The sequence below is a fragment of the Bos taurus genome, chromosome 10, assembly GCF_002263795.3.
Source record: "Bos taurus isolate L1 Dominette 01449 registration number 42190680 breed Hereford chromosome 10, ARS-UCD2.0, whole genome shotgun sequence".
Taxonomy (NCBI): Eukaryota; Metazoa; Chordata; class Mammalia; order Artiodactyla; family Bovidae; genus Bos; species Bos taurus.
In genome coordinates this window covers 65,034,705-65,057,905 of record NC_037337.1, presented here as the reverse complement: position 1 = coordinate 65,057,905, position 23,201 = coordinate 65,034,705, and the positions used below count along the sequence as shown (strand labels likewise).

The following is a 23,201-nucleotide window of genomic DNA, read 5'->3' as shown; positions in this document are numbered from 1 at the left end:
CTGGGTGAACTCTGGGAGTTGGTGATGGACAGGGAGGCCTGGCGTGCTGCGATTCATGGGGTCGCAAAGAGTCGGACACGACTGAGTGATTGATCTGATCTGATCTTTCCTTTCCTCCTTTTCTTTTTGCTTCTCTTCTTTTCACAGGTATTTGTATGGTCTCCTCAGACAAAGCAAGAGTAAAGACAGAGACGTTGAGAACAGCTGTGTGGATACCAAGAGGGAAGGGTTGTGGCAGGAATTGGGAGATTGGGATTGACATATATACACTATTCATGTTATGTATAAAATAGATAACTAATGAGACCGTACTGTATCGGGAACTCTACTAAATGCTCTGTGGTGACCTAAGTGGGAAGGAAATCCAAAAAAGAGGATATATGATTCACTTTGCTGTACAGTAGAAACATTATAAAGCAACTGTACTCCAATAAAAATTTTAGAAATTACAAAGCTTTCTTGAGAAGTCTGAATTTACAGTCTTTGTTCTTCAAAGAGAATAGAAAGCACTAGGATTAAGAGAAAGAAGAAAACAGGGTTTAATTGGTGATTTCCCCATCTAAGGATCTCCTCTCAGTATAATTTCCTGGTTCCTTTTAGGTTGTTCCAACCTAGGAGCTGGAAACAGACAGCAGAGGTCAGTAAGTGACTATGGACTCTAGAAGTTCGTCATAGTGTCTGCAAAGCTATAAAAAGGGCCACAAGATTTTACCAAACCCAACACCGTGGCAAACTATCTTGACGGTCTCATCATTGTCTAACAGTCTAACTTCCTATTGGTCCTTTCCACCTATTAGGAGACTCACATCAGCGGCTTCCCTGGCGCATGCGCATCACCTGCTTCCGGCCACGGTGTGCAGGTCTTTCCGGCCCGGTGGAATTCCTACCCGATTTTCCTGGGTTTTGCGTCTTTCGTGAGAAATGGCTCCGGACTCGGGTTCCTTTCCGGAAGGACCTCCCTTAAAGCTGCTACCCGTAGATACTAGGGATCGGGGCACCCAGCGCTGTCGTCTGGGCCCTACCGCCCTCCGCGCCTTAGGCGCCCACCTGGGCTCGGCGGTGAAGATCTCGCTGCCTGACGGTGGCTCCTGCCTGTGCACCGCCTGGCCGCGGCGGGATGGAGCGGACGGCTTTGTGCAGCTGGACCCGCAGTGCACGAGCCCGGGGTCGGCAGTGGGGGCGCCGGGGTCTGGGGGGATTATTAACCTGAACCGACTCCGCTTAGTGCCCTGCCCGCCCCTTCGGAGCCTCGCGGTGTGGCCGGAGTTGAGGGAGCAAGCGGGCGCGTCCGGTGCCCCGAGTCCAGCCGCGGTGCTGGAGGCGGTGCAGGAGCTGCTGAGGAACCGTCCAGTCTCTCAGGGCTACGTGGTGGCCGCTCCTCCAGGCGCTCCGGGTCCAGTGGCCGCCCTGCACATCGTTAGCGGGGCGCCCAGCCCGAATCCTGCTGGGTTGGTCACCCCTCGCACCCACATCAGTCTGAGCGAGGTGCCTCCGTCGGAGGAGGAGCCGCAGCCCGAGGTGCCCCTGGGGGGCCTTTCGGAGGCGGCCGACTCGCTGCGGGAGCTCCTCCGCCTGCCGCTCCGCTACCCCCGCGCCTTGGCCTCGCTGGGGCTAGAAGTGCCACGCGGGGTGCTCTTGGCCGGCCCCCCGGGGGTGGGCAAGACCCAGCTAGTGCGGGCAGTGGCCCGGGAGACGGGCGCGGAGCTGCTGGCGGTGAGCGCCCCAGCGCTGCAGGGCGCCCGGCCCGGGGAGACGGAGGAAAATGTGCGGCGGATCTTCAAGCGCGCCCGGGAGCTGGCCAGCCGCCGTCCCACCCTCCTCTTCCTGGACGAGGTGGACGCCCTGTGTCCCCGGCGGGGCGGCCCACACCAAGCCCCCGAGAGCCGCGTGGTGGCCCAGGTGTTGACGCTGCTGGACGGCATCGGTGAGGACCGCGAGGTGGTGGTTGTGGGATCCACCAACCGGCCGGATGCTCTAGACCCAGCGCTGCGCAGACCTGGGAGGTTCGACCGAGAGGTAAATAAAGGCTCAGCCAGTTAGCTCATTGCCCCTGAACCCGGCCTCATCGGGCCCTGGTTGGCTGCCCCGAGGCGTTTCCCACTTAGCTTTGGAAGTCAAGGAGACTGAAATGGGGCTTTTATTTAGAGAACCCGTTCTCTGCTTTACAAATGATTTGCGAGCCAGGACCCTTTCCCTCCCAGAGTCAAATTGCTCTGAGAAGCCAGGGGGCCGTTTGGGATTGTTGTGCAGGCCCTGAGAATGAATACTGTTATCAGTAGCGTTAGTTTTTAAGGACTACTACAAGCTATTAAACTCTTAGGATTTGGAATGAGAATCTAAAGTAGAAGGATAGCCTCAAGAAACAAATGTGTTGAAATAAGAAAGAAGGCAGGGAAGAACTAAAGCAAAGCAGACGTTAACTCTTCTATCTAGATTTATGCATTCCTTGTCTGAATGCCAGCATCCTGTACCACAGTTGCTCTCTTAGTTGCCAGGAAGATTGAATATTCAAAATATTCAAATATTCAAGTATTATTTTATAAACTTCAGGCCTAAATTGATTCTTGATTTCTGTTAGTTTGAATGGTGGTTGTGATGTTTGAACTTTGTGGTAGGATTATAAAGAGACAGCTGATAATTGCAGACTTTAGCATAATCTGTTTAGAACTTGAGTGGATTTCTTCTTCACACCATCTAATACCTGTCTGCTGAATAAGCTCCATAAGGGCAGGGACATAGACTTTCTGGTTTACTGGACCTAGAATGTGATAACCCACTCCAGTGTTCTTGCCTGGAGAATCCCAGGGACAGGAGAGCCTGGTAGGCTGCCGTCTATGGGGTCCCACAGAGTCGGACACGACTGAAGCGACTTAGCAGCAGCAGTAGCAGCAGAATGTGATAAGGTTCTCAAAAATAACAAAATAAAAACTTCCTGAAGTTGTTGCTGTTGTTCAGTCACTTAAGTCATGTCTGACTCTTTGTGACTGCATGGACTACAGCACACCAGGCTACCCTATCCTTCACTATCTTCTGGAATTTGCTTAAACTCATGTCAGTGATCGGAGAAGGCAATGGCACTCTACTCCAGTACTCTTGCCTGGAAAATCCCATGGACGGAGGAGCCTGGTAGGCTGCAGTCCACGAGGTAGCTAAGAGTAGGACACGACTGAGCGACTTCACTTTGACTTTTCACTTTCATGCATTGGAGAAGGTAATGGCAACCCACTCCGATGTTCTCGCCTGGAGAATCCCAGGGACAGGGGAGCCTGGTGGGCTGCCGTCTATGGGGTCGCCCAGAGTTGGATACAACTGAAGCGACTTAGCAGCAGCAGCAGCATGTCAGTGATGCTAAGTAATCATCTCATCCTCTCTTACTCCCTTCTCTTTTTGCCTCCAGTCTTTCCCAGCAGCAGGTTCTTTTCTAATGAGTCAGCTCTTTTTATCAGGTGGCCAAATTATTGGGGCTTCAGCGTCAGCATCAGTCCTTCCAGTGAATATTCAGGGTTGATTTCATTTAGAATTGACTGGTTTGATCTCCTTGAAGTCCAGGGGACTGACTCTCAAGGGTCTTCTTCAGCATCACAGTTCGGAAGCATCATTTCTTAGGCACTCAGCCTTCTTTATATGGTCCAACTCTCACTTCTGTACATGACTACTGGAAAACCATCAGTTCAGTTCAGTTCAGTCGCTCAGCCGTGTCTGACTCTTTGTGACTCCATGAATTGCAGCACAGCAGGCCTCCCTGTCCATCCCCAACTCCAGGGGTTCACTCAAACTCACGTCCATCGAGTCAGTGATGCCATCCAGCCATCTCATCCTCTGTTGTCCCCTTCTCCTCCTGCCCCCAGTCCCTCCCAGCATCAGAGTCTTTTCCAATGAGTCAACTCTTCGCATGAGGTGGCCGAAGTGTTGGAGTTTCAGCTTTAGCGTCATTCCTTCCAAAGAACACCCAGGGCTGATCTCCTTCAGAATGGACTGGTTGGATCTCCTTGCAGTTCAAGGGACTCTCAAGAGTCTTCTGCAACACCACAGTTCAAAAGCATCAATTCTTCGGCGCTCAGCCTTCTTCACAGTCCAACTCTCACATCCATACGTGACTACTGGAAAAACCATAGCCTTGACTAGATGGACCTTTGTTGGCAAAGTAATATCTCTGCTTTTGAATATGTTATCTAGGTTGGTCATAACTTTCCTTCCAAGGAGTAAGCGTCTTTCAATTTCATGGCTGCAGTCACCATCTGCAGTGATTTTGGAGCCCAAAAAAGTAAAGTCTGACACTGTTTCCATTGTTTCCCCATCTATTCCCCATGAAGTGATGGGACCAGATGCCATGATCTTCATTTTCTGAATGTTGAGCTTTAAGCCAACTTTTTCACTCTCCTCTTTCACTTTCATCAAGAGGCTTTTTAGTTCCTCTTCACTTTCTGCCATAAAGGTGGTGCCATCTGCATATCTGAGGTTATTGATATTTCTCCCGGCAATCTGGATTCCAGCCTGTGCTTCTTCCAGCCCAGCGTTTCTCATGATGTACTCTGCATATAAGTTAAATAAGCAGGGGGACAATATACAGCCTTGACGTACTCCTTTTCCTATCTGGAACCAGTCTGTTGTTCCATGTCCAGTTCTAACTGTTGCTTCCTGACCTGCATATAGGTTTCTCAAGAGGCAGGTCAGGTGGTCTGGTATTCCCATCTCTTTCAGAATTTTCCACAGTTTATTGTGATCCACACAGTCAAAGGTTTTGGCATAGTCAATAAAGCAGAAATAGATGTTTTTCTGAAACTCTCTTGTTTTTTCCATGATCCAGCGGATGTTGGCAATTTGATCTCTGGTTCCTCTGCCTTTTCTAAAACCAGCTTGAACATCTGGAAGTTCACGGTTCACATATTGCTGAAGCCTGGCTTGGAGAATTTTGAGCATTACTTTACTAGCATGTGAGATGAGTGCAATTGTGCGGTAGTTTGAGCATTCTTTGGCATTGCCTTTCTTTGGGATTGGAATGAAAACTGACCTTTTCCAGTCCTGTGGCCACTGCTGAGTTTTCCAAATTTGCTGGCATATTGAGTGCAGCACTTTCATAGCATCATCTTTCAGGATTTGAAATAGCTCAACTGGAATGCCATCACCTCCACTAGCTTTGTTTGTAGTGATGCTTTCTAAGGCCCACTTGACTTCACATTCCAGGATGTCTGGCTCTAGGTAAGTGATCATACCATCGTGATTATCTGGGTCATGAAGATCTTTTTTGTACAGTTTTTCTGTGTATTCTTGCCACCTCTTCTTAATATCTTCTGCGTCTGTTAGGTCCATGCCATTTCTGTCCTTTATCAAGCCCATCTTTGCATGAAATGTTCCCTTGGTATCTCTAATTTTCTTGAAGAGATCTCTAGTCTTTCTCATTCTGTTGTTTTCCTCTATTTCTTTGCATTGATTGCTGAGGAAGGCTTTCTTATCTCTTCTTGCTATTCTTTGGAACTCTGCATTCAGATGTTTATATCTTTCCTTTTCTCCTTTGCTTTTTGCTTCTCTTCTTTTCACAGCTATTTGTAAGGCGTCCCCAGACAGCCATTTTGCTTTTTTGCATTTCTTTTCCATGGGGATGGTCTTGATCCCTGTCTCCTGTACAGTGTCACAAACCTCAGTCCATAGTTCTTCAGGCACTATGTCTAGTGCCTGTCAGATCTAGTCCCTTGAATCTATTTCTCACTTCCACTGTATAAGCATAAGGGATTTGATTTAGGTCATGCCTGAATGGTCTAGTGGTTTTCCCTACTTTCTTCAATTTAAGTCTGAATTTGGCAATAAGGAGTTCATGATCTGAGCCACAGTCAGCTCCCAGTCTTGTTTTTGCTGACTGTATATAGCTTTGACTATATGGACCTTTGTTGGCAAAGTGATATCTCTGCTTTCTCATTTGCCATTTAGATTTTTGTCATAGCTTTCTTTCCAAGGAGCAAGCGTCCTTTAATTTTGTGGCTGCATTCACTGTCCACAGTGATTTTGGAGCCCAAGAAAATAAAATCTGTCACCGTTTCCACTTTTTCCCCTTCTTTCTGCCATGAAGTGATGGGGCCGGATGCCATAATCTTAGTTTTTTGAATGTTGAGTTTCAAGCCAGCTTTTTCACTCTTGAAAATAAGGATTTTCTCATATTCAGAATCTAAGATACATACTTAAGAGTACCTAGTAATAGTTCCATATTTGTTCGCTAAATTATTATACATATTTGTGAGGATAAAAAAATATTTTTAAGCTGTAAATGTTTTCTTTTCTTGCTTTGCACATAGGTTGTCATTGGAACTCCCACTCTTAGACAAAGAAAGGCAATTCTACAAGTGATTACTTCAAAGATGCCTATCTCTGGTCAAGTTGATTTGAACCTCCTTGCAGAAATGACAGTTGGCTATGTTGGCGCAGACCTGACTGCACTCTGTAGGGAGGCTGCCATGCAGGCTCTGCTTCATAGTGAGAAGGTAAGAAATATTGGTTTATGACTTACGTTAACCCTTTTATTAATATAACAAGTTAATTTGGGGACTTAAAAAAGTGGTAAGTACCTTTTCTTGAAACTTTTGACACCTTGGACATCTGTTTCTTATATGTATTTTTACATCTGAATTCCATATATAAATAGTGTATGACTGAAAGTGGGGACAGAGAGCTGACTTCTCTAGGTCGGCCGAGGGCATGTTCCCGTTCTCCCATACTAACTCTTTAGTGTTAAAGCCCAGTGCAATAAGGAAAAAGACACTGTGACCCCAGAAGAATCAAACATGTGTCTTTAAAATTTTCGTTTTATTTTGAATCTACTTCAGACTTAGAGAAAAGTTGCAAAAATAGGACAAAGAATTTTTGCATTTTCTTCGCCCAGATTCTTCAAATGTAACATTTTACCCCCTTTGCTTTATCATACTCTCTTCATGTGTGTGAATGTTTATGTATATATACTTATACTCTCAAATGCAGCCAAAATGCCCACATAGCTTTGAAAAGTTGAGTGTTTATTTCCTAAAATCAGACTAACCAATAGTACAAACAATAATCAAGATGAAGAAATTAATACCAACTTTTACTTAATCTGTATAGACCTTATCCAAACCTTACCATTTGTCCCATTAATTTCCTTTGTAGCAAAAATTTTAAAAGAAAAAAAAATATTTTTTGATCCAGGATTACACATTGCATTTATTAGTTGTCATGGTTTCTTAATCTTTAATCTAGAAACTTCTTCAGTCTTTCTTTTATGACTTTAATTATTTTTAAGAGTACAGTTCAGTTGTTCTGTAGGATATTCCTCAGTGTAGGTTTGACTGATATTTTCTCATGATTTGATTCAGGTTTTGCATTTTTGGCAGAAATATTCCAGAAATGATACTGTGTTCTTCTCATTGTGTCTGTTAGGTAGAAATGATATATCTTTGTCCTGTTACTGATTTGATATCTTAGATAAGGTGGTTATCTCTGAGATTCCCTATTGTTAAGATACTGTTTTTCCCTTTGTTATCAACACGCATCTTGTAGGGAAAAGAACCTTTTCTTACTCTGGAGAAGATTAAGTGCCTGGAATTTTACTTAAATTCATCTTTGACATTTAAATCCTTAATTCATGAGTGCCTTTTGAAAAAATAGTTGGGATATTAACTTAAATATAGTAGTTTTCAACACTATAGATTGGAAAAGCTGTTCACTTTGTATGTAATAAGTCATCCTGAGTCCCTAAACTCCTCCAGAAAAAAATTAATTTCATTGTGCTAGGGGTTCTGTTGTAACACTTAAAATTGTCCTTTGATCTTACTCCTAATTTTGAGGTTTTTTTGTTTTTTTTTAAACCATAAAAGGATGATTTATCCTAGATTTTGAAAACATTTTTACCTAATTAATTTATATCCTTCCTCATTTTCTTTTCCTTTATTTTTACTCTTACACTGAAGGTAGGGAAGGAATTACATGAACTTTAAGTCCTCATCTTTGGGGTTTAGAACCAGAAGTGCTTAAAGATTTAATGACAAGGCCCATGTGTGAAGATGTGAGAATATATGCCTCTTGAAGGGAGGACAAGAGTACAGGATGTGGAAACAGAGGTTTACATTTAGAATTCCCTCTGCTTTGAAGTTCCAGGTTTGACCTAAAGCACCTTGGCTTAGGTGGTCCAGCCAGCTGCAGTTGTCCTAGGGTGGAGCCCACTGCTACTTCAGGAGGGCCTGCCCAGCCATAGTTAGCACAGGTGATGGCTGAGTTCATAAACAACCAGGGGAAGTGGAAAAAAGAAAGGCAAAAAGGAAGAATGGACGGAGGCATCTGGGCAGGTACTGGTTCCATCTATTTCTTTCTCCATCTCCAGGCAGCTGAGGAGCTGTTGCTGCCTCTATTACAGGGTAGATGAGGACACATTAGAGTTTGTTCAGCTTTTTGTCAAGTATGTCTATTAAAGCATTGGAAGTACAGTTTAACACATAAACATATACACATGGAAGGGAAAGGATTTTATCTGCCTGAAAGGGTTATGAAAATCAAGTGAGTAATATATACACACTAATGATCTGGAAGTGTAAATGGGATTTTCAAATGTTAGTTGGTGTTCACCTAAAGTGTGTTAGTATTCATTTACCCAATATCTGATACTGTTAGCTAGTAAAAAAAAAAAGATGCTATTTAAAAAAATTATTTAATAACATTATTTGTGAGAAATTAAACAAGATAAAAATTGTCTGAAAGCTCATCTCCCAGAGATTATAATTATTAGCATTTTTAGGAACACTGTTAAGAATAGCTCTGTATATACATATTCACTTATTTAATCTTACATAAATGGGATAAAATAGTTTGTTATTGAAAATGGAAATTTTGGGACAACTAAATATTCAGAATTTGATGTAAGGTTAAATACTTAAATATAATACAGATATTACAAATAGAAATATGAATTTTTAATAGCCAAAAAGAAGATAATTTACTGATTTGAGCATTTTAGAATGGCAAAACAATACTATTTTTAAAAAAGATGACAAGTTCAAAAGCAAAACAAACAATACTATAAACAAAGGCAAGGACACGAGACAGACTGGGAAAAATACTGCCAGCCCCTGACAAAACACCAATTTCCTTGGTATAGAAAGAAGTCTTACAAAGCAATAAGACCAATCTAAGAGAAAATGTGTAGTAAAATATGAACTGATGAACTGGTAGTTGACGGTGAAAGGATTACAAATGACTAATAAACATGAAAAATCCTCAACTTTCTTTAAAGATTAGTCTTTTTTGATTCTTTCTCTTTTAAAAACTTATTTTGAAATAATTAAAACTTCAGGGAAAAAATTTAAAAAATTAAACAAAACTTCAAGGAGAGTTGAAGGTAGAGAACTCCTGCTAATTCCTTTATCCAAACTGACAAGTTTTTAACATTTTGCCATATTAGCTTTATCCTCCTTTGTTTTCTCTCATCTGTTTGTCTCTCTGTATATATGCAGTTGATTTTTGAGCAACATGGGTTTGAACTGCTCTAGTTCACTTATACGTAGATATTTTTTGATAGTAAATCCTGCAAGTAGTGCACGGTCCAGGACTGGCTGAACCCACGGATGTGGGGAACAACAGATTTGTTGGGCTTCCTGTACTTAAATGCAGATTAACCTCCATGATGTTCAAGGGCCAACTGTATACATATACGCATTCTTTTTTTTTTTCTGAATCATTTGAAAATGGGTTGCATGCATCTTAACCTGTTGTCTCTTAATATTTTAGTGTCCATTTCCTATGAACGAGTATGTATAATCTCATTATATTCAGGAAATTTAACAGTGATCAAAATGTTGTCAGATCTACAGTCCCTATTCTGATTTTGCTGGCTGTTTCGTTTTGTAGCACTCTTTTCCTTCAGTGTAGAATTTAGTCCAGGATAATATATTATGTCTAGTTTTTGGTTTTCTTTAATTTTGAACGTTTCCATAGCACTTTCTTGGTGTGTGTGCGACATTTTGACATTGACATTTTTAAAGATTTAAAGTCAGTGATGTTATAGAGCATCTCTCAGTTTGGGTGTATCTGTTTCCTCCTAGTTACGTTCAGGTTATGCAAGCCCAATAGGAACACTGCATTAAATGTTAGTGTGTCCTCCTTAGGATGTTATTTGTGGAGACATAGTGTGACCACCTACTCCTCACTGGGGGTGCCTCTCGTGGGTGACTGGTGCGATCAACTAGTCAAGCGTTGGTCCAGTTTATCTGCTTTGGAGTTGTTATTTTTCCCCTTGCAACTAATAAGAAATCTGTGAGGAGACCCTCTAAGACAATGCAGCCATCCTGTTCCCCGTCAGACTTTCTCTCCCCTAGATTGGCATCCACTGATGATTCTTGCCTCAAATAGCCATTACTGTAATGGTTGCAAAATTTATTTTCTAATTCCATTATTCCTTTTACCTCACTCTCGATTGAAGAAACTTAACGCAATAGTAAACACCATGTCCTCTGTCACAATGGCAGACATTTAAGGTCTGGTCATGTCCAGTGTTAGAGAGGTGTGGGGAAAACAGCTTCATATTATTGATACAGCTTGGAGCACATTTTAATAGTAGCTATGAAAATTGTAAGTGTGCATACTCTTAAGCACAGTAATTCTATTTTGAGGAAAGTCTTAAATAAAATACTTGAACATGTGTACAAAGACATTCAGTTGCAGCTTTGTGTTTAGTACCAAAAGACTGGAAAACCTCTGTTCAACAGAAGGGTGTCATTAAAATACTCATGCAATATTATGCAGTTGTCAGAAAGAATGAGGTATTATTGTATTCGTGGACATGAAAAGATTCCTGAGAGATGAAAAAGTACAAATTAATGTGTACGGTATGGTCCCATTTGTGTCTCTCTTTGAAAGGATATACATATGTCATAAACATACTGGAAGAATATACAGGAGACTGTTGACTTTCTCTGGGGATGAAGATTGGTGGGAGTTGGGGAGACATTTAGTTTTTTCATACCATGTATTATAAATTTCTTTATAGTGACAAAAAAATAGATGTATAAATTCAAATGAGGATCACAATAAAAAAGTAATCATGTTTGTGTGCCACAAAAAAGGCCCACCTGATTTTTGGTTTGATTTTGCTTTTTGGGGTGGATTACTTCAGAACCAGGACAATCCGACGATTGATGAAACAGACTTCCTTGAAGCTTTTAAAAAGATCCAACCCTCATCATTTCGAAGTGTCATTGGAGTGACAGACATCAAACCTGTTGGCTGGGAGCAAATTGGTGGCCTTGAAGATGTAAAACTGAAATTAAAGCAGGTGAGATAGAGACTCTGCTTAAGCCAGTAGAGTAGGACGGTCTAAGTGTAATGCATTTGTGCTGTAAACAAGTGGCACTGAAACATGGCTGCCTTCACTGATGTGAACCTAACATCCGGGTCTAATGATCGCTTTTCCGTCCTTGTTTAACTGGACTCTGCAGACATCAAATGCCATTTTTCATACTTTCTTTCTTCACCTTTTTGTTTAGTTTTTGCTCTAAAGAGTTTCTAATTTAGATGAAGGATCAGTAAACTCTTTCTGTGGAGGACCAGAGAGTAAATAATTTAGGTTTTATGATCTCTGTTGCAGTCATTCGACTCTGCTATCACAGCACAAAAGCAGTCATATGTAATGAGTATTTGTGTTCTGATGAGATTTTATTTATAGACACTGAAGTCATAATTTTCACACCACAGAATAGTCTTTTTTTTTTTTTTTTTTTTAACATTTAAACATGTAAAACTGATTCTTAGATCATAGACTGTATAAGTAAAAATCCTTCATTCATAGGCCTGAATTTACCCCGAGACTGGTAAAAACACAAATTTATAATTAACCGTCACTTTGGCCTGAGTAGTTACTTGATACTGATTCTCACAGTGGCTGTGGAGGGTCACAGCTCACCGGATTTTCTTACCTGCGCTGCAGTTCCGGAAATTAATTTTTCCAATTCCCTTTTGGGTGATCCTGCCATAAGAAAGTAGGTTTCTCAAATCGAGCACACACAAGACTAATTTCTAAGTATCCATTATAATTTATTTATCTTAACTAGGAGCTGTATCTACAGTGAACCCTGGAATCCTTGTATCCATGGATAGGCACATTTTGTTGTTGTTGCTAAGTCACTAAGTCATGTCTGACTCTTTGTGACCCCACAGATTGAAGCACACCAGGCTCCTGTGTCCTCCACCATCCCCTAGAGTTTGCTCAAATTCATGTCCATTGAGTCGATGTTCCTCTCTAACCACCTCATCCTCTGTCACCCCCTTCTCCTCCTGCCCGCCCTCTTTCCCAGCATCAGGGTCTTCTAGTGAGTCGGTTGTTTGCATCAGGTGGCCAAAGTCTTGGAGCTTTGGCTTCAGCAACAGTCCTTCCAGTGAATATTCAGGGTTGATTTCCTTTAGGAGTGACTGGTTTGATCTTCTTCCAGTCCAAGGGACTCTGAAGAGTCTTCTCCAGCACCACAATTTGAAAGCACCCTTTTTTTGACACTCAGCTTTCTTTATGGTCCAACTCTCAAATCTGTACACAACTGTTGGGAAAAACCACAGCTTTGACTATACAGACATTTGTCGGCTGAGAGGTATCTGCTTTTTAATAGATATCTAGGTTTGTCTTAGCTTTCCTTTCCAGGAGCAAGCGTCTTTTAAGTCATGGCCACAGTCATTGTCCACAGTGATTTTGGAAGCCCAAGAAAATAAAATCTGCCACTGTTTCCACTTTTTCCCTTCCTATTTGCCATGAAGTGATGGGGCCAGATGCCATGATCTTAGTTTTTTGAATGTTGAGTTCTAAACCAGCTTTTTCACTCTCCTCTTTCACCCTCATCAAGAGGCTCTTTAGTTCCTCTTCACTTTCTGCCTTTAGAGTGGTATCATCTGCATATCTGAGATTGTTGGTATTTCTCCCAGTAATCTTTATACATATTTATATGTGTGTATGTATTATGTGTGTGTGTGTGTGTGTGTGTGTGTATATATATATATGTATGTATGTATGTATTTGCCTGTGTTGGATCTTAGTTGCATCATACAGGACCTTCCATCTTCATTGTGGCATGTGGAATCTAGTTCCCTGACCATGGATTGAACCTAGGGCCCCTGCCTTGGGAGTGTGGAGTCTTAACCACTGAACGTCAGGGGTATCCCTCTCCCAGTGGTCTCGATTCCATCTTGGGTTTCATCCAGCCCGGCATTTCACATGATGTACTCTGCATAGAAGTTAAATAAGCACAGTGACAATATATAGTCTTGTATACCTTTCCCAATTTTGAACCAGTCAGTTTTTCCATGTCCAGTTATAACTGTTGCTTCTTGACCTGCATACAGATTTCTTAGGAGGCAGGTTAGGTGGTCTGATATTCCCATCTCTTTCAGAATTTTCCACAGTTTGTTGTGATCCACACAATCAACGGCTTTAGCATAGTCAATGAAGCAGAAGTAAATGTTCTTCTGGAATTCCTTTAGTTTCTCCATGATCCAACAACTGTTAGCAATTTGATCTCTGATTTCTTCTGCCTCTTTGAAATCAAGTTTGTACATCTAGTTTTCAGTTCACTTCAGCCAGCTGAAGTCTAGGATTTTGAGCATAACCTTGTAAATATGTGAAATGATACAATTGTATGATAATTTGAACATTCTTTGGCATTGCCCTTCTTTGGGATTGGAATGAAAATTGACCTTTTCCAGTCTTGTGGCCACTGCTGAGTCTTCCAAATTTGCTGACATATTGAGTGCAGCATTTTAACAGCATCGTCTTTTAGGGCTTGAAATAGCTCAGCTGGAATTCTGTCACTACCGCTAGCTTTGTTCATAGTAATGCTTCATAAGGCCCACTTGACTTCATACTCCAGGATGTCCAGCTCTAGATGAATGACCACACCATCCTGGTTATCTGGCTCATTAAGACTTTTTTGTACAGTTCTTCTGTGTATTCTTGCCACCTCTTCATCTCTTCTGCTTCTGTTAGGTCCTTAACCATTTCTATCCCTTATTGTGCACATCCTTACATGAAATGTTCCCTTGATATCTCCTATTTTCTTAAAGCACATTTAAATATGCTCTAATTTTTTTATATGCTCTCATTTAATTTTCACAAAATAGCCATACTTTCCTGTGAGACACACTGTCTTCCTTTAGCTCTGAGATGTTAGGCTTTCCTACCTTTTTGAGCACTCCTCTCCCTTACTTTAAATGTTAATTCTCCAAGCTCCCAAGAGTCCTCTTTTTGCATTTTCTAAGTGAGTCCTTCCTCTCTCATCTCCTGAAGTGTGTCCCAGGCTTCAGCTGTCTCCTGAAAGCAGCTAACTCAGAAATCTTTATATCCAGTGCAGCTAGTTCTTTTGACCATCAAAACTACTTAACTCCCTGCCTACTAAATAACTTCCAGGGATCTCGGATTCAGCATGGCATGTCCAGAGTTCAACTTACCAATTCCATCTCTACAGCTGGATTCCCTCTCGCAGTGAAGACAGCCAGTTGCCCCATCCCCTAAGTCAGAGACCTGTCTTCTAAATGGATGTCATGTTGCATGTCATGTACCTTCCCCTCTGACTTCCCCCCTGCATACACTACACTTACACTGTATGTTTCAAGTCCATCCCAACCACATGATCTCTGCTGCCTGTGACACATCCCGCCTTATTATTTTTGTAGCCTGAGTCGTTGCACTCATTGACCACTGCTAAGTAGTTTCCTTCCCTCTGGTTTCATTTCCTTCTAGTTCATTCTCCATACTGCTTCCTCATTTTTGACTAAAACTGTGAAGGCCCAGTGTGATCTGATTCCTACTTCCATTTCAGCTCCATCACTCCTTGCCTCCCACGTCCTCCACTCTGTTCTGCTTACCACTGGGAGATGAACTGGATGGTTTGATGTGTCTCTGTATATATTTGTTCCTTGTCCACGGAATGCCCTACTCTGGCCTGGTTGGTAGTTTTTAAGCCTGTCTCCCCAGTTACAATAGGAGTTTCTAGTACGGGGATCTTGTCTGTCTTTTTTTGTAGAGGCAATGTATCAGTAGTTAAGAACTCATGCTCTTGACCTACACTGTCTGGGATTAGTCTTAGTTCTGCTACCTCACTCACAATAAGGTAATAAGACCTGGGCAAGTTACTTCACTTTTTAAGCCTGAGTTTCTGCATCTCTGAAATTATGATGATAACAAAACCATCTACCTCAGAGGTATTGAGGATTTGTTTATAATTCAGCTAACATTTAATGAGTGCCTACTTTGTGAAGGTGTCATTCTAGGTGATGGGGATTTAGAGGTGAACTTTGCCTACATTCCGGCAAGAGCAGAATGACAAACTCAACATGGGAATACAGTAATTTCAGACAGCAAATGAGTCAGTGCTCCAAAAATAAAAAATGGATAGTAGCATAGAGTTCCTAGGAAGAGGAAGGTCTGTTTGAACTACAGTGGTTAGGGAAGACCTGTCCAAGGAAATGACTGTAGAGTGGAGACCTGAGTGATGCAGAATAGCATATAAAGAGCGCAAGGGAGTGTTCAAACAGAGAGACTAGCAAGTAAAGGCCCTGAGATGGGAACAAACTGTGGGGTGTTCGGGTGATGGGTTATGTTAGGCCTTGTAAGCAGTGATAAGTTAGGAATTTGGATTTGAATATTGTAATTCTGACAAGAAGTCATTGAAAGATTTTAAGCAGGAAGTGATGTGACCTCACTTATGTCATAAGCTCACTGGCTGCTCTGTGGAGATTGGACCCTATATCCAGCTCATAGCAGGTAGCTGAAGATTGTTGAATGAATTTATTGAATTTTTTTTTTCCACATTATACTAAAACAACTGTCTCCTTTTGTATTCTCTTTTTGTGTTCTTTTAGAGCATTGAATGGCCTCTGAAATTCCCTCGGGAATTTGTTAGGATGGGCCTGACCCAACCAAAGGGAGTTCTCCTATATGGGCCCCCTGGGTGTGCCAAAACCACGCTGGTGAGGGCCCTGGCCACCAGCTGTCGTTGCTCTTTTGTTTCAGTGAGCGGAGCTGATCTCTTCTCGCCTTTTGTTGGAGATTCAGAGAAAATCTTGTCTCAGGTTGGTTGGTTTATTTTCCCTCATGTAGTTAAGTTTACTTTTGAATTTTTGTTTCATGCCTTAAGGATAAACCTTATTTTTTTAAATGTAACTGGCTATTTTTCCTGTTAAGAATGTTATACCTGTTTGTGTATAGAAAACTTAGAAAATATAGAAAAGTATAAATAGGAAATCCTCCACAGTCTCTCTACTTACTGTTAACATTTCGGTGAATTTTCTTTGTCGTTTTGTTTCCTTAGCCAGGGGAGTGAGTGGATATTATATATGTATATCCACTCATTATAGATATATATATACACACACCTATCCACTCATTATATTTATGTACTATCCACTCATCTTTTATATATATATATATCCGGGCTTCCTTCATAGCTCAGTCGGTAAAGAATCTACCTGCAATGCAGGAGACCTGGGTTCAGTTCCTGGGTTGGGTAGATCCCCTGGAGAAGGAAATGGCAACCCACTCCAGTATTCTTGCTTGGAGAATCCTATGGACAAAGGAGCCTGGCAGGCTATGGTCCATGGGGTCACAAGAGTCGGACACGACTGAGTGACTAAACCACCAAACCACCATATATATATCCATTCACATATATATACATATACATACATATATATCTGTATTGTGATTTAGCTTAGTGTTACCACTTTTAAAATTCAGTAATAAATGTTTTTTGAAAATAAGATTTTTAACCCCTGTATAATACTGTTCTTTATTTTATTTGTTCATTCCCCAGTTCTTAGACATTTAGAATCTTTCTTTTTATATTTTAAAAATTATAAATAGTAATGCAGAAAGCATTCATTCATATGAATAAGGCATGATGTATAGCCTTTTAATATTTCCGCTTTTGAACAAAAGGTATTTCGACAAGCAAGAGCAAATACACCAGCAATTGTGTTTTTGGATGAGATTGATTCAATCTTGGGCTCTCGATCAATCAGCAGAACAGAATGTAATGTTCAAGATCGTGTTCTTTCTGTTCTCCTAAATGAATTAGATGGTGTTGGATTGAAGACTATAGAGAGAAGAGGAAGTAAATCAGATCAACATGGTAAATGCAAGCAGCTGGAAAAAAATGAAGAGGTATTTATTAGCCAGGATACACCAAAAACCAGGCCAACAATAAACAGACTGCATCTATACTATCTTTTCCTATGCTGGATTCATCTCATACATTTATATAATTTCAGTTTGACTATTAGGATTTTTACAGAGCTGGTAAAATTGTGATTTAGCTGGGAAGATGAGGCAAATTTTATAATAAAGTATCTTAGATATGTGTGAATGTGAATTTTTTCCTAAGATTAGAAATGTAACTGCATATTGCTAGTGGAGAGGGGAGTTTCTTATTTCTGTATCCTCATAAAGTAGTGTTTTATGTGAAATGAAACAAAACAGACTATTATTTCCAATAATCAGTAATTAAAAACTTCCAGTTTTGTTGAGGTTTCCTTGGTTCTAATGCAGTTAAAGTGACCTTTGGAAATCCTTTTCCTTCCAAAGCTTTTGTTTCTTCTTGGTGTTTCTTATTTCCCATTTCTTAAATTGTTCCATAGAAAGAGAGTCTTATAGCTCCTTAGGAAGATATGCCACTAGAATTTGAAGGGACCCATGAGGTGTTCTAATCAGTTCTCATAAAGCAGGAATTCCTTCTATAGCCTCTGACAGGTGTTTACCCAGTCTGCTAAAATACTTGCAGATACAGGGAACTCATTGCTTTGAGAGATCACATTACTGGAAAACTGATCTGAAAATTAAGTTCAACAATTCTGAATGCTTAGCATGTGTAAGGCCTTGCTGTAGCAGCTCTTAGATATATTTTTTTTAAATCTTCATCCTGGATTTATATACACGCAACTTATATTAGTTGTCATATTTTTGCCTCTGTAAAGAAAAAAACAAAAAAAGAGGTAAAATAAATCTCCCTCCTCAAGAACATGAGAGCCAAGACTTTTCATAGGTATACTATGTGCTAGTCAGGTGCTTCTGTCTTTTCAAGTCATGCATTTAAGTTGTAATCACTCGCTGGGGCTCAGATGCATTCAGGTCGGCAGATAGATGTTCTCTGCTGTGGTGTAGAGCTTTTTTCATCAGTTCTCACAGTGAGAGATGCCCCACGGGGGTTGATCACTCCCTTCACCGTGTGCATGTTGTATAGCTCTTTGATTAATAATTTGTTTCTAGGGTGCCTTGATATTGAGAAGATGGTCTGGATAGGAAATGTAAGCATTCTAGTCTGAAGAGAACAGTATTCTCCTATTTAAAAACAAACAGACCTGCTGATTTGTAATTAAAAAAAAATACATTTACTAATTAACAACTTATTGATGTTACTTTGTGTTGTATATATTCCCTCAGCTAGAGTTTCAAGAAATTTTCAATAGCAATGTCATCGTTGTTGCAGCAACAAATAGACCTGATGTGTTAGATGATGCCTTGTTACGGCCTGGAAGACTAGATAAGATTATTTATATTCCTCCTCCAGATGAAAAGGTAATCACTGTGCACATTTACTCTGTGTGAGCATTCCTAATAACACATCAGTGTCTGAGCTCTAAGAAGACGGCAGAGTTGAGTTCCTGACTGGATGTAAGTGTACATGGTGTGTGTCCTATATTGGATTCTGTGTTTTTCTTATCTAATGGCTCATCATAAATTATCATTTTCATCTGCTTTTGCTGGATACTCTGGCCCTGTTTTCAGAGAAACATAAGCCTAAAAAATGGTAGTAATTTCAGCTTTGTGGAAGACTCAAAATACTGAGTTTATGGAGTCCCCTCAAAATTATTTTGCAGCTAGAATGGAAGAATCCTAAAGCGTTAAAGAGTTTTGGTGATTATCTGGGTGAGCATCCTTATTTTACAGTGGAGAAATCTGAGCTTACAGAGATTATATAATGTATCCACAGCCAAAGGATCAGTAAACCCTTTGTCCTCATCCAGAGCCACTGGCAGTGAGTGGTGAAAGACACAGAAACTGCATTTTTTATTTATCAGATTTTGAAGGGATGAAAACATTTTTTTAATCTATTTTACTTTTTAAAAATATTAAAATTTATCTTGATGTCACATTTACTTTCTTACCTCTTGAGAAAAAGTGATTCTTATTTTTTAATTCTTAAATATATATACTTTCTCTGTAATATAGAAAATTCTATATGTTTTAATATAACATTATGTCAAACATTAAGCTTCTAAACATATTATGTTTTATTTTGTTCCAGGGAAGGCTTTCTATTCTGAAAGTCTGTACAAAAAACACGCCAATGGGGCCTGATGTTTCCTTAGAAAAGGTAGCAGCAGAAACCTGTTTTTTCTCTGGAGCTGATCTTGGAAACCTCTGCAAAGAAGTAAGTTAATGAATTAGTGAAGAAAATGTACACATTTCTGCATTTATTCAGATCTTCATTCACTTGGTTTATTCAGCTCTTCATTCACTTGGCAGTATTTACTGAAAGGGAGGCACCATGGGAGGTGAAACAAGCCGCTCTGGTTCCTTGCCTTCTCTTCAGGGCTTACAGGTTGATGCGGCAGGGGGTGGTGCCGAGAGGTGATACTGAATTTAAAAATGTAGTGAGTCAGGGGAGTTTAGGGTGCTAGGAAGAATACAATTCAGACTTGAAAATAAGAGAAGGCTTTCTGAGAGAAGGTGTGTGTACATTGCAAGTGGAAGGATGATTAGGGAGTTAGCCAGTCTGTGGGAGAGAAGGGGAGTGTTTGAGGCACAGGGAATAAAACGTGCAGATGATCGGAGGTGAGGGGATGACATTACTGAAGGGGTGGCCAGTGGCCGGCTCACACAGGTCCCTGGTAAGGCACTCTAAGGCATTTAAACTTTATCTTGAGGGCAGAAAAAAGGTCAGCCACTGTAGGTTTTTCCTTAGCAAAAACTTGTGAAAATGAGAGGATACTGCCCACTGAATTAACATACAGTGAACACACTTGTATAACTACCACTTGGGTCAAGGAAGAATGTCATCAGCATGCTAGAAGCTTTCCGTGGGCCTTCCTGCTGCTGCTGCTGCTAAGTTGCTTCAGTTGTGTCTGACTCTGTGCGACCCCATAGACGGCAGCCCACCAAGCTTCCCCGTCCCTCTATCACAAAAGAACCACTGTCCTGATTTCTAGCACTGGGGAGATGACTTTTGCTGCTTTGGCACTTTATATTAATGGAACCATATGGTATGCTTTTCTGTCTGCTTCTTTAACTCAAGATTATGTCTGTGAAGTTCTTTCGTGCTTTTGTGTGTAACAGTGAAAGTGTTAATTGTTCAGTCATGTCCAACTCTTTACGATCCCATAGACTGTAGCCCGCCAGGCTCCTCTGTCCATGGAATTCTCTAGGCAAGAATACTGGAGTGGGTTATTCTTTTCTCCAGGGGATTTTCCTGACCCAGGGAGTGAACCCTGGTCTCCTGCACTGCAGGCAGATTTTTTATCGTTTGAGCCACCAGGGAAGCCTGTGTTTAACAGTGGTTTGTTCATTTTCTGTTTCTTTATGATCAGTGCTGTGTCCTGTTTAAAAACTCCTACTCTGAGATCAGGAATACAGTCGCTCATCTTTTTTTTTTTTTTTTATTGGAGTATAGTTGATCTCATCTATACTCCAATATAGTTGTTCTGCACTCTGCTCCACCCCCCTGACACCCCCCCGCCCCCGCATTTAAGGCTAGAATGTAATGTAGAAGGAAAGATGGTCCACTGAGAAGACTTAATCACTTTAACTTTTTAGCTTAATGTTTTTATTGCCACGAATATTGAAATTCTGTGAAGTGAGACTGAGATTTTTATGTTCAGATTTTAAAGTATTACTGTATATCATGAAATAACAGTGAAGCATATTTATTATTTCCTATTGTTTGTCTTTTATAGGCCGCCTTGCTGGCTTTGCAAGAAAATGGACTGGAAGTGACCACAGTGAAACAAGAGCACTTTCTAGAATCACTTAAGACTGTAAAACCGTCCTTAAGTCATAAGGATTTGACTTTATATAAAAACTTATTTCAGAAAAAAGAATTTTCTATCTTAGAAGATATTTAAAAATTATTTTACATACCTGCTCAAGGCTTAATTGAAATGTGAATATGCACTATAATTTGCAACTTACTTTGTGTGTATTATTTCCTATAAATAAAAAAACTTGTGCCTGATAGGCTAAGATTTCATACAGAAAAGTTAAAAGAATAAGGCACTCATATACTTTTAACTCAGATTCACCATTTTTTTTTCTTGGCTGTGCCAGGTCTTAGTTGTGGCGTGTGGAATCTAGTTCCCTGACCAGGAATTGAACCTGGGGAGCTCGGATTCTTAACCACTGGGCCACTGGAAGTTCCTCCAGATTCATCAGTTTTTACCATTTTGCCACACTTGTCTCCTCTCTCTCCCTCTTTCTCCTCCCCTCCACAGTATTTTTTATGAACTATTTAGAAGTAGATTTTACACGTCACACATCTTTATCCTTTTAATACTCCACTGTACATCTCGTATAAATGAGGTTATTTTCTTATATGACTACAATGCAGTTATGTCATTCAAGAAATTTAACATCGATAACATTTTAATCTACTGATTAATGAATGTCATCCGTTGTTCCAGTAGTGATTGTTTTTCCATTAGAAGATGTAGTCTAGGATCACACATTCCACTTAGTTGTCGTGTCTCTTTAGGCTCTCTGCCTCTTAATCTGAAATAGCCCCTCAGCCTTCTGAGCACCCTTGACACTTTCGGAGAGTACCGACTACTGTGTGGAACCGTCAGTGCTGCTGTGTGTCTGTCTGCCGGGCGTCACGGTGGATTCGTGTCGTGCAGCAGTATACCTGCTGTCACGTCCTCAGATCACAGCTGGAGGCACGTGACATCTGCACATTATTGGTGATGTCAGTTTTGATCACTTGTTTCTGATATCGTCCCCATCTCCACAGTACAGCTGTTAGTTTTCCTTTTGTAATTCTGAGTATTTTTTAAGGAGCTAGATTATATGTAAGCTTTTATTTTCCTTTATTAAAAAGGTAATAATGCTAGAAAATACAGATAAACGTGAAGAAGACACTTGGGTATTTAACTTTCTAGTCCCTTATACAGATGTGTAAGGGACTTTTTAAAACCAAAAGGCATGGTACTATGTAGCTCTTGTTTTTTTCTCACCTGACAATATCTGCTAAGTATCTTACTGCGTCTTCACCCACAAGGTGTCATACAGAGAAGAGTGTGAGTGAAGGAGCCAGACATGGCATGGAGAGGGCAGCTGGGAGCGGGGACCTCAGACAAATCATGCAGCGAATTAAGCACCAGATGAACTTCAAAAGAAGTGTATGTACAGTCAGAGCATGGTGCATGAACTACACAAAGTCATAAATGTGAAGCAGTTGTTGGAAAAGTTTCCTATTTCTGACTGGAGCCAGGATTATTACTAAGCAATTAAGGAGCAATTACTTTTGATTATTACTATAATTACAATTGATTATTACTAAGCAATTGAGCAGTTAAGAAAAAGGCCTATCTTATTTATAGGTATAAAATGTAATTCATGGAGGAGGAAATGGCAACCCACTCTAGTATTCTTGCCTGGAGAATCCCATGGACAGATGAGCCTGTAGGGCTACAGTCCAGTGGCGGGTGGGGGCGGTCACAAAAGAGTCAGAAACGACTTAGCAACTAAACACCACACACTCAATCCAGTTATTGGGAAACATTTAAGTATCTTTGGAATAACTTGAGTACATGAATTGACTTTCTTAACCATAAATTTTATAAAATTTAAATACAAGAATATCAAACCAGTCCTAAAGGAAATCAACACTGAATATTCATTGGGAGGACTGATGCTGAAGCTCCAATACTTTGGCCACCCGATGCAAAGAGCTGACTCATTGGAAGAGGTCCTGATGCTGGAAAAGATTGAAGGCAGGAGGAGAAGGGGGTGACAGAGGATGAGATGGTTGGATGGCATCACTGACTCAATGGACATGAGTTTGAGCAAACTGGGAGATAGGGAGGACAGGGAAGGACAGGGACAGGGAAGCCTGGCGTGCTGCAGTCCATGGGGTCGCAAAGAGTCAGACATGACTTAACAACTGAACAACAAAATGAAGGTCAAAGGTTTCTGATGAAATTTAACATCCAAATCAAAATGCGCC

At 40.8% G+C, this 23,201-nt stretch overlaps 1 protein-coding gene across 4 annotated transcripts; it reads left to right on the top strand.

The window, feature by feature from the left end:
• The first annotated feature begins 845 nt into the window (after positions 1–845).
• On the top strand, positions 846–21,277 carry SPATA5L1 (spermatogenesis associated 5 like 1). 4 transcript variants are annotated; one of them, NM_001105625.1, is made up of 8 exons: positions 897–2,016; positions 6,288–6,473; positions 11,126–11,284; positions 15,850–16,059; positions 16,925–17,149; positions 18,425–18,559; positions 19,290–19,415; positions 20,938–21,277. In NM_001105625.1, the coding sequence occupies exons 1-8, from the start codon at positions 922–924 to the stop codon at positions 21,103–21,105; spliced, it is 2,304 nt and encodes a 767-aa protein (NP_001099095.1). In that variant the 5' UTR covers positions 897–921; the 3' UTR covers positions 21,106–21,277. The 4 variants fall into 4 exon arrangements, 3 of the variants coding, with proteins under 3 accessions (XP_010807657.1, XP_059746457.1, NP_001099095.1); XR_809326.4 differs by lacking the exon at positions 20,938–21,277 and having other exon boundaries at positions 846–2,016; positions 18,425–18,655; positions 19,290–19,376; XM_010809355.4 differs by lacking the exon at positions 16,925–17,149 and having other exon boundaries at positions 846–2,016; positions 20,938–21,215.
• The last annotated feature ends 1,924 nt before the right edge of the window (positions 21,278–23,201 follow it).